This window comes from Balaenoptera ricei, chromosome 13 (assembly GCF_028023285.1).
Source record: "Balaenoptera ricei isolate mBalRic1 chromosome 13, mBalRic1.hap2, whole genome shotgun sequence".
Taxonomy (NCBI): domain Eukaryota; kingdom Metazoa; phylum Chordata; class Mammalia; order Artiodactyla; family Balaenopteridae; genus Balaenoptera; species Balaenoptera ricei.
The window spans coordinates 76923189-76941362 of NC_082651.1; the positions used below are offsets into that span (position 1 = coordinate 76923189).

Here is an 18174-nt window from a genome sequence, read left to right on the forward strand (position 1 = left end):
ACTCTGAAATCATATTTTCTTTCATGTTTTTGAATATGACATGCTATTACAAATCATGAAATAAATGATGACCATACAGTGATCTTATTTAACCATTAAGAAGCTCAAAAAGCTGGATGAACTGTTCTAATATTAAGAATGTTTTTCACTAAGTGGATATGACTGATACAGGCTCTCTTTTTACTTTTCTAACTTAACACAATTATGATCCAGTGCTTTATTATAATGTTAAGGTGAAATGATCAAGTGATAAAACAGCCTCTTTTGTATTATTTCCTATTTTGTAGCTTTCTTTGAATATCTGAAAATATCCCTGTGATCTCAATTTCTAGAACCTCTTCCAAACTACAGATTGCCTTTAGACCATTTCTATTTTTGTGAAATTAAAAAAAAAAAACAAATTTAAACACTGTAAATACAGCTGCTCCCCCTTAATCCATGGTTTCATTTTCTGTGGTTTCAGTTACTTGCGGTCTGAGGATATTAAATGAAAAATTCCAGAAATAAACAACTCATAACTTTGAAATTGCTTGCTGTTCTGACTATAATGATGAAATCTCACTGGATCCATTCCACTTGGAATTCCCACCCATGTCATTGTCTGCTCTAACATTCAGTCATGGATGCCAGTCGTCATGGCTGGATAACCCAGGATCACCCAGAGCAGATGATCCCTCTTCTGTTCCTCCTTTGGATGTATTGTTAGAAGGTCAAAAGTAACCTAAGCCTATGTTCCCAATGCCTATGTCATTCACCTCACTGCATCTCATCACGTAGGCATTTTATCATCTCTCATCATCACAAGAAGGAGGGTGAGACAGTACAGTAAGATTATTTTGAAAGAGAGAGACCACATTCACCTAACTTTTATTACAGTATATTAGGTAATTGTTCTATTTTATTATTAGTTATTGTTGTTGATCTCTTACTGTGGGCACAGTAAGAGATTAACATACATTATCATATTTATCATAGATATGCATGGATAAGAAAAAACATATATACAGGGTTCGCTACTGTCTGTGGTTTCAAGCATCAGCTGGGGGTCTCGGAATGTATCCCCTGAAGATAAAGGGGGACTACTGTAATAAATACATAATGCAACAATACATTTTACTTTCTCAGAATAACAAGCAAGTAACCCCAAATGGCAAAAAGAGTTACACAAGTCAGAGGGAAATATTTAAGTAATAAAAAATTCACACAATCATAGTTCATTAGGTGATAAGAATTTATATTCTTTATTTTTATATTACTTTGTTATCTAAGACTCCTAACTAAATAAAAATAACAAAACAAGAATATATATAGTGTTATCTCAATAAACGCCATTCAAACACTAAAAGGTATCACTGAGAAAGACTTTGCTCAATTTACTGCTTAAAATTGTTCTGGTTTGGATTTCCACCTGTGGCCAAAATGAAATAACAAAGACCAGATTACTGTCCTACCTGAAATAACTAAAAATTAGGAAACTATATGAAATAAAGTTTTCAGATACTGGGCATCAGGAAGGCAGGACAGTGATTCCTGGGTGAGTGGAAACAAATGAAGTAAGCGCTAGGATTGCACCAGCTTATTTCCTGCAATTTCCCAGACCACAGCTCAGCACAACCCAGGCATCACTCAAGGTGAGGATACAGAAATGGGAGTCCAGGAAGACAAAGGCAGGTTTGGCTGCGGTTCACAGGGCACAATGCCAACGAGGAGAGATCTACACAGAGAGAGAGCCCCAGTGATCTATAGAGGGTCTCCTCTAATCTGTAGTGCATACTGACAAGCATTACATACAAGGAAACCACCTAAAGGGTAAGGAAAATACTTTTAAAAAGTAGCAAGGGGGGACTCCCCTGGTGGTCCAGTGGTAAAGAATCCACCTTGCAATGCAGGGAATGCCGGTTCAATCCCTGGTTGGGGAACTAAGATCCCACATGCCGCAGGGCAACTAAGCCCATGCGCCACAACTACTGAGCTCGCGTGCCACAGAGTCCACGCGACCTGGAGCTCGCAAGCCACAACTAGAGAGAAAACCCGCACAGCACAACTAGAAAGGAGCCCGCACACCGCAACGAGGAGCCCGCGTGCCGCAAAGAAAGATCCTGCATGCCGCAACTAAGACCCAACACAGCCAAAAAAAATTAAAAATAAATAAATAAAATAAATAAATATTAAAAAAAAAAAAAGTAGCAAGGGGATGAACCCCAGGTTCTAAAATGAGGGCTGGAATACTTAGTACTCCCAATGCCTAGTGAATTTCTAACAGAGTTCTCAGAAGAGTATAACCTCAGCAGTGGGGCCAAATTAACCCCAGACCTCTGTTTTCAAATGTGGTACCGTGCTTCTATTCCACTACAGTACCTCCTTAAAAGTAAGTCCATTAAAATTAAAACACTAGTTCCTTTGTCTCACCAGACACATTCTATATGCTTAAAAGCTACTGCACTAGATAGTATAGGGTTATAAAATATTTCCATCATCGCAGTAAGTTCTGCTCTAAATTAACAGCTGCTCTGGTCCCACCTAACAAAGCTGAAAAGCTGGTCCTAAAAGTAATGTTCTGTTTTTAAGTAATATAAGTACATCTCAGAAAGAAATAAAAAATATTTATTAGAATACAAAAATATCCACCACCCAGAAAAGTAAAAATCACATTGTCTGGCATCCAACGAAATTTTCTAGGCGAATTAAAAAAGCAGTAACACACAATCCACAATGAAAAAAAAAAAAAAATCAACGTAAACAGATCAATATATTCAAGACACTAGGGACTTCCCTGGTAGTCCAGTGGTTAAGGCTCTGCGCTTCCCCTCCACAGGACGCGGGTTCAATCCCTGGTCAGGGAACTAAGATCCCACGTGCCGAGCGGTGCGGCCAAAACAAACAAACAAACAAAAAACAAAAATTCAAGACACTAGAAGAAAGCTTGTACACTTTATATAAAGACAAGGACATATATAAAAAAGAACCAGATATAACTTCTAGCAGATTAGACACTGAAGTCAGTTTGAAGATAGAGCAATATAAGTTATCAAAAATTTTAAATACAGGGGGAAAACGGAACAGAGCTTCAGTGAGCTGTGAAACAACTTCAAGAGGCCTAGTAAACGTGTAATTGGAATCACCAAAAGAGAGGAAAGTGACGGGGAGACAGAATATATTTGAGAAACTAATAGCCAAAAAATTTCCAAATGTGATGAAATTTATACACCCACACAGATTCAAGTCCAAAAACTCAAATCATAAGAAACATGAAGAAAACTACAAGGTATATTATTTGATGATAATCAAATTGCTTAAAAACAATACAGAATTTGAAAAAAAAAGACACATAACCTTTATTATTTGAAAGCAGTATAGTCGAAAGCTATAGGCAGTGGGTAAAAGTATGGCTTAAATAATTTTGGATTACTTGTTTTCATACATGTTAATAAAATACATATACACATGTTAATATATCCTAAGATATGGCTAAGATATGACTAAGAATCACAAATACACCTTAAAGTACCAAAGCATTGCTAAACAAAGGTTAAACTCAGCACTTAGAAGTTTCTGATATTTGCTCAGGATAACTTTGTTGGACTTTTTACTAGGATGTACTATTTTTCCACAGCAATAAGTTTTATTTGTTAATTTTTAGGTAATAAAGGGAGCTATTTTGTTAAATATCCTAAATGACAGACCATGACATTTTAGAAAATAGTATTCATTTAAAGATAAATAAAAGTGTTAAATTTCCAATTATTTTGTACTATGTCTATACTTTTCCATTATTAAGTTAAATGTATGAAATCTCAAAAATTGAATTTTAGTACTCGTCCCCACTTCCTTCCTTCAATTAATTAATTTTAAATTTTTTCTTCATCATGTAGAAGGCACAATTTCAGAAAATTGAAATTTAGAAAAAAGTTTGTAAAGACAAATTTTCACAAAAGTTTAGCTGTAACAGGTAAGGTGGACATTTTCAAATAAGAAAAAAATGTTACACATTTATAATATATTCTAACATTTTACTGTGTAACGTGTAAAAATGAAGGAAAGTATAATTTTATGCACACATTTCTGTTAGATGCAATGTCTAAAACTGGTAAAGAATCTTTTCTACATTATTTTCTCAAAGTGATCATATCTGTTCACGTGGTTTAACTTACCATCTATGTATGTATGTATGGTAACAACTCCCAAATCTCTTCAACTCAGTCTTTTATTCTAAGTTTAGATTTATATTTCCAGCTAACAAATAGCGCCAGTTTTTTTTCTGGATACTCCTAACTTCTTTCAGTTATCAGTGTTGCTTAAATACTTAGGTACCCCCTCTAATGTGTACAGATAGAAACACACTGACTTATATTTAAATTAAAATGCAAACATTTAAACTTTTCAGTTTATTTTTTATTCTGAAAACATACAAAAGATCATAAATACTTTGAGAGGCAGAATGTATGTCCTGCTCACTTTTACATCCCTAGAAGAAATTACTGTGTTTACACATAGCAGATGCTCAATGAATTCATCACTGATTAGGATTTCTGAGAGGCAATAAACCCAAACTAACCACAGTCAATTTGTATGCTACCTCAAAAAAATGCTTTTACTTTAATAACTTATATCCTGTTTAAAGGCATCATCGGAGAGCTCTTGAAAAACCTAGGGGAAACGTTCTCTCTGCTTTCTTCACTGTTATAAACAATAAGGTCACCAGTTGATTCTACCGACTGACCACTCATTTCTCCCCTAGATTTAGTAAATGTTTATCACTTAGAATTGTCATGCAACCTAATATACTGTAATTCATCTACTATAAAACAGCCCGATGGTTTATCCTGAGAAAATTCCATCAATGGCTTCCCACAGCTTGTCTACATTTCCAACTGCCCATTCTGTCATTACTACACATAACACACATCACAGCAAAAGAATTACAGGTGCTGGAATGTATTGTACATTTTGTCCACTGCATCATGCTTCTAAATGTGAAGCTACCTTGACCTTTTCTAGTCATTAAATGGTTGGTGAGTGAGTGAATGCAATAAAGTTATAAAAATAATAAAATTCCTACATACATCTAACATAAAGTTAAAGAAACACAAATATTTAAATGTGACTTGCCTGACACTCTGTCAAGAACTTCTGACAATGTTGTTGAGACCGGCAAATGAAGTGTACGGAACTTGTGGCCGGCTCCATACGCTGGATGCTGGATGACGTGGCTAGTAGCGTTAATTCTGCCCTTGTACAGCTGGAAATAAATTTAAAAGAAATCAAGAAGGGTTTTTTGAAATGTATATCATTATATAACAATTTCAAAAGCATAAAAAAATAAACAATTCAGTAATGCATACAAAAATGTAAAGAGTTTATTTTATACATTTCTTCAAATGTGGCATGTCTGCCATGCGATTTGTTCGTCATACTTTTTTGCATTAGCACTACTGTACCTACTAATAATCTGTCAATTTCCCCCCCAAATCAAATTATACTATTCATGGCAAGTTACAACTAGGTTATTCTGGACAGAGAGGGTTAGCTAAGATATTTAAGTCCTATCCTTAAGTATAAAGGTTGTGCTAGTTTCACTTTGCTAGCACAACCTCTAATTTCTAATTTCATTTCATTTCGTTAGAAATTAGAACAGAGATAACTGAAAGCTCTGACATGAAAACATAAAATACTTTTACACACAGCTCATCATAAAGATTTAATTTAATTGTTAAATACTCACTGGGCAGGGAGACTGAAGAAACATTGTCACTTTCTCATCCTCTAACATCAGTTGCAAAAATAATCTACGTACAAACCCTGAAATGTTCCCTGATGTTGGAAGGTTCCCTCTTTGAGGAGATGTCTGAAATAGTTCACAGAGAACCTGGCAAAGTGAGAGATTTAAAAAGTTAAATGAGGTATTTACTTGCAGCTTTATATTTTAAAGAACAAAGAGGAAATTTAAAATGTGGATTAATGAGTGTATTTGAATTCATCAAATCAGCAATTAAAGAATATACGGAAGCAGACAAAAAGTTTATTTTTGGTTATTAGGCCAGAAGACAATGGAACACAAAGTTTCATACTACCCACAGGCACAAACCAAATTGTCAAATGTCCATATTCAAGGACTTGGTTAAAAGTGGTAATTTAAGCATTTCTTTCAAATTACACACATTAAGTAGATACAGTTTCCCAATAATTAATTACTTTAGGCAACAAAGTATCTTCCTCTTCTTAAAGTTAAATCATTCAGAATTTTTTGAAAATTATGATAGCTCATCCTTCATTAATAGTTTAACCTGAATAAGCACTATCAAATAAGAGGGTAAAAAAAGAAGCTGGTTCCTATTTATTGGTGTCTACCATGTCTCAGACAGGCTCTATGCTAGACACTTCATATACATTATCATATTTAATCCTCAAAAAAAAAACCTTTTGAGAGGCAGGTATTACTATCTCCATTTTACAGTTTAAACAACTTGCTGAAGATCACAACAGATAGAAAGCAGCAGAAACTGGCAAAAAGCAACTAGAATTATGTTCGAGATAACTCCAGCATTCAAGATTTTTGGCCCTGTGGACTTAATACAATAAAATCATCTTTCATACCTTTAATGTGATTTGTCAGGAGTCTCCTATCTGAAACTTATTCTAATGTCTGCTTCATTAGAAGCAAATCAACAGCTGTAACAATCCGGTTACTATAAAATGCAATGCCTCAATGCTGATGAGGCACTTGATGGCCACCTTCGAGTGGTCAATCCTGTTCCAATAGCTGAAGCGTTGTTCGCTTTTTTTTTTTTTTAATATTTTTATTTATGTATTTATTTGGCTGTGCCGGCTCTTAGCTGCAGCATGCGAACTCTTAGTTGCAGCATGTGGGATCTAGTTCCCTGACCAGGGATCGAACCCAGGCCCCTTGCATTGGGAGCACAGAGTCTTAGCCACTGGACCACCAGGGAAGTCCCTGAAGCGTTGTTCTTTTGATTAGGGGTGGTTTTTTAAAAGGAGGAATGTATGATCTTTAGCTAGAATCTCCATGAATTTGCCCATCATTCATCAGAAAGAATAACTGATTTATGTAACAGTTGAGGAGAGGAGGGAGGAGATATCAGTACTTAATTTTAATTATGGTTTAAATTCAAATCCTTAAATGCACCCAAACCCAAACTTCACCATCACCTGGCCTTAATACATGACCCTTTCTGAACTAATTTCAAGAGTGCCATGTGACAGCACATTAAAATAATAAGACACTGGAACATAAGCCAGTTTTTCTACTCTTACCTGGGCCATCAGCTTTTGATTATTAGGGTGACATGAAATGCACTGCAGAAAGAATGCAACAGTTGCATTTTCTATTGCTGTCCTCTGTTGAGTAGTCAATCCTGTTGTAGCAGCTGAAAAAAGAGAAGCTGATCTTGCACTGGTCTGTTGTGCACCTAAATTATGTCCTCCAGAAGTGGACCCAGAGTGACACAATAAAAACAGAAGTGCTGTCCATAGTGGATTGACTTCAGACCCACCAAGCCAGTCTTTCATAATATGGCTATTGCCAACTTCTGTCAAAAACCTAAGAATAGGAGCAACCAGGTCTGCTGTGATAGGCATCTTATTACATTGTTGTGGAACGTGATGCCGCCTGAGTTTGTCCTGGGAAATATCTATTGATTGAGCAATGCTTTCAGAATAAGAAATGTGGCTAAAACAGAAACTAGCCAGACTCCTCACAAGAAGAGAAGGCAAACCTGAGTCCAGTAATTGTTTGATAGCTTCTGGAGATTGAGAAGAGGAAGCAAGGGTTGCCAAATGTGATTCAGTTAGTGCAAGAGGTGCTTGTGCGTTTTTAGAGTCGTCTGTTAAAGATGAACTAAGATCTTGCTTTTTGCTATCATCTGTCATGGACAGTCCATGGTGACACTGCATTGGAGGAGGGGTAATTCCCATCCAGCCCATAAGCAAAGAAAAATAACTTGGGTGTATGTGACACATCGAGCAAAGTAGACTGTCAACAGCTTTCTTCAAAACCATATTGCAGGGAAGAGACATGGACCAATTAAAAAGTAACCTAGGGAATAAAAGATACCATGTTAACAATATATACATATATTTAGAAAGACCTCTTCATCAATTATTTCTACTAGAAATCACTTTCATGAAAATTATATAGTTTGACATTCAATATAATGACACTATAATGTTTCAGGAAGACTAATTGTGGTAAACATCATTAAGTACTTCAGTAGATTGGAAGTTAGATTAGATTTGTAAAATGAGTACAGAAAACCAAGAGATCTATATCAAAATGGTTCTACCATTCTCTGTGTGACCTCAAAAAAATGACATAAAGAAACAATACAAAAAATTATACCTAAGAAATGTCTAGACTGAATTCGACATTATTAATGGCTTTAATTCATATCTGCAAAATGAAAACTGTTAGTGAGTTTCACTAATAGGTCATGGATTATGCCAACTGATAGGACCAAATATGAAAATGACAAACTAGAGGACAAAAAGCCAACCTTTTATGAGTCATGGAACTCTTCAGAGATAAATATTATATTTTGCTATAGACTTAGCAGTTATTAGGCAGTCAGCTCAACAAAGCCTTAACTGAGTATGGTGAAGAAATGTGGGTTAAGTGGAAACTACTTGTCAAAAGAACAATCATAACAGCCATCTAGAAAGAAGTAAAAACAACCAATTGTAAAAACTGTCTAAAGTAGTCTCTCAAAATTTCTAGTTACACTTTCCCTCCAAAGTTGCACATTAAAGATAAAAGAATCTGGCAGGTAAATTTGCAGGTGAGAATAAACATTATGACCTGCAGGAGAATACATGAAACATTCCAATTTTAGGTGGGAAAAGCAGCAATGACACTAATGTAGCTTCTTAAAACCTGAAGGTAAATTAATTAAATTTGTGTAGCATCTCATTTCAAAATTACACTGATTATACTTAACTAGTACTATTTGAAGTATTATTTTTATATAAATAAAATGTAAAATGCTGTTTCATCAAGTAAAAACCTAAAGTGATCTAGTACTGGGGGAAAAGAGAATTTCACAAATCATACTTACTCAAAGAGCTCTCGGTCTAGCAGTGCTGGTAAGTCATACTCTACCAGCAGCTCATAACTGTGCCACAGAATTGCTGCTACACAGTGCAAGTGAGAAGGAGATGGCATCAAAAGACCATACTCTATTGTTGAAGAGTTAGGGCACATGTAGCTCATCCTGCCACTTCTTTTCACAGCAGCCACTCTTGCAGAATCACTGACCCATTTTAACAAGGCCTGAATTCTTAAAAGAAGAAGATGAATTCAAATAACCAATTATACTCCAGCTGACATTTAATACAGATAAATACCACCACTGCATGTAAGCAATGTATTTATCAGAATAATATACTGATTTTTCTCAATAATTTTAATATATCAATAAATTAGGAGGGAAAAGGAATTATATAATCAATAAGGTCATAGTAACTCTAATTTTCCAATAACCCTACCAATCTTAAGCAACGAAAATGTTTGAGATAACTCAAGTCTAATTCAGCAAATAAACATTGATTCTTACCTCATTTATGACAGAACATACAAATATCTAGAATTACAGGATACACAGCTTAAAAAAACTCACTCTCTCCTTTAAATTTTCACTCACCTTGTAACAAATCCACATACCACAGAGCAGTGATCTGGGGCCAGTTCTTCATTGTGCAGAATTTCATGCAACACAGCATGAAATGTTTCACAACTCTGGCCCCCAAGCATTAAATACTAGTAGCAGCCACCCACCCTCTTTCACTCTGACAACAGAATAGCCCCAACATATGTTCTTTTTCAAGTGCCACTCTACACTCAGTCCCCTAGAGCTGGAGACCACAAAATGAAAGCAAAAGGCTTTTTAAAGCAATAATGCTTTGGAGTTTGTATTTTGGGGGGGTGGGAGGTGAGATTTATTGTCAAGTTCTTAAAACCCTGTATTTATCTTTGTTTTTGTTTACTTTTAAATGTCTAGTTTAGAGCACAAGATTCTCTGCTTCAGGGTAAAAGAAATGGGAATTGGAAGGTATAAAATACTACTTAATCCCTCTCTCTACCCTGAAGGACTGAAGGGTAAGATGTATTAAATTTCATATGACAGGACATAAGGACAAGTCATAGAAAAAGAAGGGAGATGAGGCAATTACAGAAGAGTAACATCTTCTAGAAAAATAGCAGCCAACAATCTTGTCATTAATGTTAGTTCTGAAACATTCTGAAATATTTACATTTGCATTTATGCTAAGAAAATAATTTTAAGTGCAATTTTCTTCTTATGATAAAAAAATTTAAAAACTAATCACAAGAGATTTAAAGAAACCTAGAAAAATATTTAGCACATATTTTTAATGTATTTTTAAATCCTATTAACCATTATGATTTGACATAAATTCGTATTTACTTTGTCAAAAATACTCCAGTATATTTTTAAATATAATACAGGTATCACATAGTTTACATAAAGCAAAAAGTTTAATGGAAAGGAAATCAGCCTATTTAATATTTTAAAGTTATCCTGCTGAAACTAATTATACTTTGTTAAATATGTCCTTTAAATATTTTTAATCCAGAGAACATGAAAGCAATGACCCTAAACTAAATGAAAGCTATTACATTATCAGAGATTAAGTAACAATTTTTCCGAGATGCCTTCACTGTCTGGCACTCTAATTCATACCCTTAGGTCTGAACTACGTAAATCTTCCCTTATGAGTGACACTGCTCTGTCTTCCCAATCCTGAGGGCACAAGCTGGACTCAATAAACTTTACCTCTCCAGTATTAGCACAATGCCAAGCATATAGCAACTACTCAGTAAATAGCTATAAAATGAGTAAGCACCCACAAAAAATAATCTGTTAATAATTTATGAAGTAAGACATTTAATAACATACCAAATGATTTCACTTTAAACACAAACTAATAACAATATTAAAGAATATTAATTGGATATAAAATATTCAATATACTTCAAAGGATATTAACTCAGGAAACAATCTCTAGCATGAAGATAATTTATATTACTTATAGAATCACACACTCTATAAATATGTTCTCCAGATACAGATGATATACATAAAACCAGAGAATGCCAAAGTATCATTCAAAAATTTATCAACAAAAACATGTTTCAAAATTACTTGGAGTCCCTATCAATTTGGAGGTAAAAGACATCAAGGAAGATCTACACTAGTAAAACTCATCTAAAATTACCTATACCGAAAGATCACTAAACATTTAGGTGAAACATTCAGATATTATTTACTTGGTATGATAGTGTTTCACTTTGTGGTAGGAAGCAGGAGAAAGAGGGTGAGGAGTCTAATGAAAAGTTGTCCGTGAATAATATAATCAATAACAATAAGTAATCAATAAAAACAAAGATTATTACTATTAACAAAATAGTCCAAGTACCTAATATGGACACTATACTTCTATATGTTTAGTAATACCTAAGCTTAACTTTTATGAAAAGATCTAAAAAGAAAGCATTCCAGGACTTGCCTGGTGGTGCACTAGTTAAGACTCCACCTGCCAATGCAAGGGACACGGGCTCGAGCCCTAGTCTGGGAAGATCCCACATGCTGCGGAGCAGCTAAACCCAGGCACCACAACTACTGAGCCTGTGCTCTAGAGCCCGCGAGCCACAACTACTGAGCCTGCGTGCCACAACTACTGAAGCCTGTGCTCTGCAACGAGAAGCAACCACAATGAGAAGCCCGCGCACCACAATGAAGAGCAGCCCCCACTCGCTGCAACTAGAGAAAGCCCACGAGCAGCAACGAAGACCCAACGCAGCCAAAAATAAATAAACTAATTAATTTAAAAAAAGAAAAAAAAAGCATTCCAAGTAACATTCACTACACGTGATTGTGTATATGTGTGTCCTCATATGAAAACTGAGATCACCACATACCTACCTGTCTTTTGTTCCAGGATCCTGAGTTGTTCCAAGCTGGTAAAGAATATCTATCGTAGAGTCAGAAGAGAGTCCATTCAGTCTTCCAAAAAGTAAAGGGCTATTCAAATCTTGCAACAAAGAATCAAAGGGAAAAATTTGCTACATAAGCAAATGGGATGAGAAGATTTGCTCAATTTAATCTTAAATTATTCATTAAAAATAACTTCTGTAAATTTCAACAACAAAAACAAAAAAACAAAACTCCAAAAATAATGACGCCATAATGGAAGTTAATTTCAGAAACAGAATTAATCACAAATATCACATAGTTCAACTGTCATTATTTTGCAGATATGTAAAAATTAAAATATCAAAATTGTCACCTGTAGGATCACTGCCTGATGCTGCACAATTTCTCAGAAGAATGTCTATAAGCTTCAGGCCAATTCTAGTGGACTGCAGTCCTATCTTTACAAGCACAACCTCAATGTTGGGTGAATGCATTCCACAGTATGGAGACATCAGTAAGGCAGCACAAGTCTGTAGCAGATTAGCAGTAGGTGCAGCTGCACTTGCCATCATTCCTTCCAGATCACTTATGTGAGTAAGGCAATGATGTAATAACCGTAACCATCCAATACTGAAATACACAACACAAAATGGCCTATATGGGTAAATTTAAGTAGCTTAAATTACTTCAGGGGTAAAACAAAACTTCTCAAAGATCAGCATGTTGTGGATGGACCTAGAGATTGTCATACTGAGTGAAGCAAGTCAGACACAGAAAGACAAATATATAATATAGCTTATATGTGGAGTCTAAAAAAAAGGGGTACAAATGAACTTATTCACAAAACAGAAGTAGAGTCATGGATGTAGAAAACAAAGTTATGGTTACCAGGGGGTAAGCGGGGGGAGGGATAAATTGGGAGATTGGGACTGACATATATACACTACTATATATAAAATAGATAACTAATAAGAACCTGCTGTATAGCAAGGGAACTCTGCTCAATACTCTGTAATGACCTACATGGGAAAAGAATCTAAATAAAAAACAAGGAGAGGATATATATTAAAAAAAAAAATTCCTTGTGACTTATAAAGCAGAAAAAAAAGAAAGAAAAAAACGAAAAGATCAGCATGTTGTATTTCATAAGTAGCACCAATCTACGTTAAAAAAGAATACTTTTAGAATACTGTAACATCAATAAAGAATTAAACACACAGTAAGTTTCCCCTATAACATAACAAAAATACTTAAGTGCTAGTAGCATTTAGGAATTATGAACTTCCTTTTTATTTAATTAGTCAGGAAATGTTTTTATACATACATATATTTATATGCATAAATATAAACTGCAAAGGATCATAGAATTGCAAAACTGTAAAGTCTTGGCAGCTCGAGAATAAAAAAGAAAGCCTAAATTTTTTTGTCAGGTAAAACTTACATTAAGACCATCTATAAAATTTTCAACCATCAAACGTTACCAGAAGAATGTAAATTAAAGGTCCTTCTTTGTCTGCTCAGTTTGTATGGTTCAAACCTAACCCTCTGCAGACTGGCAACTTAGGAATTACCATATAGGGCTAGATGCCTATCTATATGATCAATTTGTATGCTTCAGATGTTTTCTTGGGGATAGGCATTTGGAAATGCTTACATAAGACTACAATCCAAAGAACTGGAACCCACAGCCACATATACCACATAGTGGATCATCCCAAGGATTAAACACACATAAATCTCAATTTTAACCAGCCTCAGGGTTTTGCGTCTATAGAATTATTCTTTATTACACTTAATAAAATTATGATATTATTTGCATACCTATGGAACAAAGAATTTCCTAAACTCTAAAAAAAAAAAAAAAAACCCACAGAATAAACAATTTCATGAAAAGCACAGAAAGGTTTTTCTTAAGAATGAGAAACCACATACCTTGTTTTGGATACCTGATCTTCAGATGGAAGAAAAGGATTATTAACTGTTGCTGAAGAAGTGGTACCAAAAGCGGTGAGGCCCAGTAATTTAATTTGTGAAAGGCCTAATGTGCTGGCATCTCGTGGACGATGAAGTCTAAGGCAGACAGCAGAAGCTACTTCAGCTTTTACAAGCTGAATTTTTATGTAGGTGAGACCACTTGTGACAACAGGAGTTGATAATGGTAGCATATTTACCCCATCTGCACTTACTTCAACAGACACTGAGGATGGGCAGGCTACAGGAAGAGAAAATTGAACAATTACTAAAGGAAAAGTAAACTAGAGTTCATATTTTAGTGGCAATCCCAGTAAAACAGCAGCTTTCAGTTATATTCATTATGAACTCATAAAAAGAAAATGTATACACCAAGTCATACTTTGTCACTGACTTTCACCGTAATTGATTTTACAGCTATTATATGAAATTCACAGTATAATAAAAATTGTATTTAAAAAATTCTAACATTAACCTAAAAAAAAGAGTAACTGAAGATATGCAATCCACATGTACTTAATTCGCTCCAAGAAAACAAAAATAGGCAATTACTCTATTATTTCTACTTTACTTAGAATTATCACCAACAATATGGTGATTAATATGCTATGGTTTACTGTTGTAAATAATTTGGGAAGAATGTAACTTAAAAAGTACTTTTTCACAAATTCATTATTTCACTACTACCATATTGCTATGATTTTAAACATAGTTGAGTTTAGAAATTGCTTTTGCCTCTAATCTGTTTTTGCCTTTCAAAATTTAAACAAACATCCAGAATATTTAAAAATAAAACCATTTCCTGCTAAAATTTAAGGAGGCCCAATGAAGTAATAACTGGCAGCTGTTATGGGAAAATTTCTTTCTCACAAACATGGAAGCCCATATAATAAATTTATCTATCAACTAAAACAACCTTTGAACTTTGACTTTCATTTCAACAGTAAAATTAGGAAGTAACTTTTATTATATGCCAATTACATCCCTGGTTTACACAGAGAACTAGACAAGTCACATCAATTTTAAAATTTAACCTTACCTTTTGAGATAAGTATTACCCACATTATTTAATCTCTTTGAATCTGTCAATACAAACTGACAAAGAGATTAAATAATCCAAACTCCCAAATGAACAAAGGGCACATTTTATATTCAAGCCCATGTTTGATTCTAAAGGCTATGTTATTTCCACTGCAACACACTATATCTTCAGTTTCTGCTCCAATCCAAAACCAAAATTATTAAGCACACTTGTACTGGAGAACACCTAACCTACTGATTTTTCATAATGTACAGAGTTCTCCATTGTAACATCCTTCCTGTCCCAATTCCTATGTGCAAATTCTAGCTACACTCCAAAGCCACCATTCACACGAATCATTTCTCCTTCCGAATAAAAGGAGCTTCCTCCTCATCTTAGATTATCCCCTAAGTCTTACACTGACTTGTATTTTGCCATGTAATATAGTTATTTGTGACCTGCTAAAACACTGTGCATTAGTCTATTTTTCTTCTGCCATTTTATTCATTGTATCTATTTTTATCTAATGTGTGGATTCCACAACTGTATTAGAGTATAATAATCTAATCTTGCAAATAAGTGGAAAAATTGATTCTTCCGAATATGCCAGGGGTCTACACAACTCCCTATAGTTCTTCATTAAATTACTGAGTGACATATGATAGCAATGAGAATTAATCAATGAAGATAAATGATTGTGACAACTTCAACAATTCTGTACAAGTTATTATATTTATATTGAAAGAATTTGGGGACCATCATAAATGTAAAATAGTACTTCATATTCCTTCATGAATACTTGAAGGAGTTCCTGCTCCTTTTAATGTACAACTTGTTTTCTAAAACTTCTTTTCAATTATTTAATGTTGCAAAGTTACAACAAAATGTATTCAATGAAAATGCATAAAATGAATGATACTCAAAATATTAAAAATCTAAAGATCATAAATATTCAAAATATCAAAAAGTATTTCGATAAAAAATTCTTTGCAGATGTAATTACCTTACAATGGGAAGGGGAATCTATGCTAATTTCACATGACAGAGCTAGGACTGAGGACTAGCCTAGAAAAACTAAGACTGCTGTCTACAGTTGTATAAACTAACTCATTTTATCTTAATGCTATATAGATAGCTTCATAAATTTGAGGGAAGAAGAAAGGCAAAATAATATATAACTAGAATATATTTGTTTAAATTTCATCACACACTCTATTTGTTTCAGGGGAATAGCCATGTCCATTCATTTGATGGGAAATGATTTGGTGGTAGTGTTAAATATTATATTAAAACTGTTCAAAATTAAGCGATCTGGAAATTGTATCTAAGTTAATCACTGTTTGCTAAGTATTTTTCTCATTCTTAAAATGCTTCTAAATTATAGTTTATTTTCATGATGGATCTTTACAAAAAATATTACTCACTTGCAAGAGATGCAAGGTGAGGTTGGATATGTATCTCTTTAAGAAGCACTGCTGCAGGAAGGTGAATGGTAAGGTCGCACCAAGCCTCCTCTGGCAGAAAGATGTAGGACCAAGCAGCAGAGCGAGCTCTTCTATGGGGTGGCGTGGCCTGCAAAAGCACCTCAGCTGGTTGGGCAGTAGGACTGCTAGATGTGATTGTACCTACAGAAGTATTTTAAATAAAATAAAAACTTGCAAAAGAAACCCAATAAGGCATCAAGAACTATTCAAACCATAATAAATACACTAGAAAAATTAGCTAAAAACATGAACACTTAATACTATGAATGTACTTAATACGTTTAGCATAATTTGTTACAGTATTCACAAAACCTCAGGACATCCAGTCAACTGGCAAGGCGACAAATTCACTGTTAACTGCTGCCAAATTTCTATGTACTAACATGTCAAATGAAAACTAAACTAGTAACAACAAATCTAGCACAGTAATTCTCAAATGATTTAAGTAAAAAACAATGTCCAATACAGGCTTCAACTTGAAAATGATCACCTTTATTCTACATTGTCAATATTCATGAGTTAGAAATATGAAAAGAAAAATATAAAAAGAAACTATGTAGAATGGAAAAAAAGAATAACTATATAAATCTGAAACTTCTTATAAAAAAAAAGAACCACTCAAAATAAGATGGAACAAGTCCTTTAAAACTAACATTTACAATGAAAACTGACATAAGAATCTACTCTTTAGTTTCATAAATTGTGTTCTATTTAAACTCAGAAATAAAAACAAATTTTACTACTAAAGAACAATTAAAAACTTCCTTCTAATCAGTAGAATGTTTGGAAAACCACTACCTTTAAAATCAATGGCTCGTAATTAAAATGGTGATACTGTAACACAATCAACTTACTTTGACAACTATTTTTGCTTCATACCAGCCAATTAACTACTACTTAAATTCATACCCATAAGATGAAATAACTCTTTTCTTACCCAGGGGTGCAAAGTTATGGATCCCTTCTGCATTGTCAGGCTCAGAAGCTAGTATTCGTGTTTTCAAAGTGCTGTCAACAGCTTTATTCGGACCAGAGTCAAGAAATTTCATAATAGTTGATACCATACTTCTTGCAGTGTTTACAATAGCCCTTGTACTAGTAACCATATTGTTGCAAATGAGCTGAACACCACCTAAATTTAAAGAGAATACTAAATGAAAATTATCTTAACATAGATGATTTGACATTGAGTCAATTTTCACAGAAGACAACAAAAATAAGAACATAACGTACTATCGAATGATTACACTAAAATGACAGTTTTGGAACTTTGTCTTACCCATATCGTGGAATGCTTTCAAGGCATCACTAGTATCCAGTACTCTCAAAATGAACCACAATAATGGTTCAGATAACTGGCAAGTAGCGAGAGAGCCCTAAAAAAAACCATACATGTTATACTGTGATTTTTAAAAGGTGATTATTAATTTCCTGTGAATTAGGACAACTAAATTTCTTATTGAATGTAATATTCTTTTACAGTTAATTATTATAAAATGGCAACCTTAACCTAAATCACTAAATACAAAACGTCTGCCAAAATACTGAGGAAATCTTACCTGAATCAAAAAGGAAGTGAACAGTCTCCTCTCTGAACTCAGCATTTTTTGCGTGTTTACCTACTATTATCATTTTCTACCTTAAATTAATGTACATTGATTTTGTTTTCCAGTAGACAGTACTTTCATTTAAAAATGTATCCTTCTCAAATATCTTTGTATCTTCCAATGGGGAAATATATATACACATGCAA

General features: G+C 34.1%; 1 protein-coding gene across 3 annotated transcripts in view; it reads right to left on the minus strand.

Annotated features, from left to right (window-relative positions):
• The window catches only part of BIRC6 (baculoviral IAP repeat containing 6), a 249518-nt gene that overhangs the window by 91500 nt on the left and 139844 nt on the right, over positions 1-18174 (minus strand). For all 3 annotated transcript variants that reach the window (XM_059943630.1, XM_059943629.1, XM_059943628.1), the window contains 10 exons: positions 17701-17797; positions 17359-17553; positions 16362-16562; positions 13878-14157; positions 12319-12575; positions 11955-12063; positions 9069-9290; positions 7273-8053; positions 5723-5866; positions 5110-5239 (listed from right to left, as the gene is read on the minus strand). In XM_059943630.1, the coding sequence (XP_059799613.1) occupies positions 5110-5239; positions 5723-5866; positions 7273-8053; positions 9069-9290; positions 11955-12063; positions 12319-12575; positions 13878-14157; positions 16362-16562; positions 17359-17553; positions 17701-17797 (2416 nt within the window). The remainder of the gene's footprint in view (positions 1-5109; positions 5240-5722; positions 5867-7272; positions 8054-9068; positions 9291-11954; positions 12064-12318; positions 12576-13877; positions 14158-16361; positions 16563-17358; positions 17554-17700; positions 17798-18174) is intronic.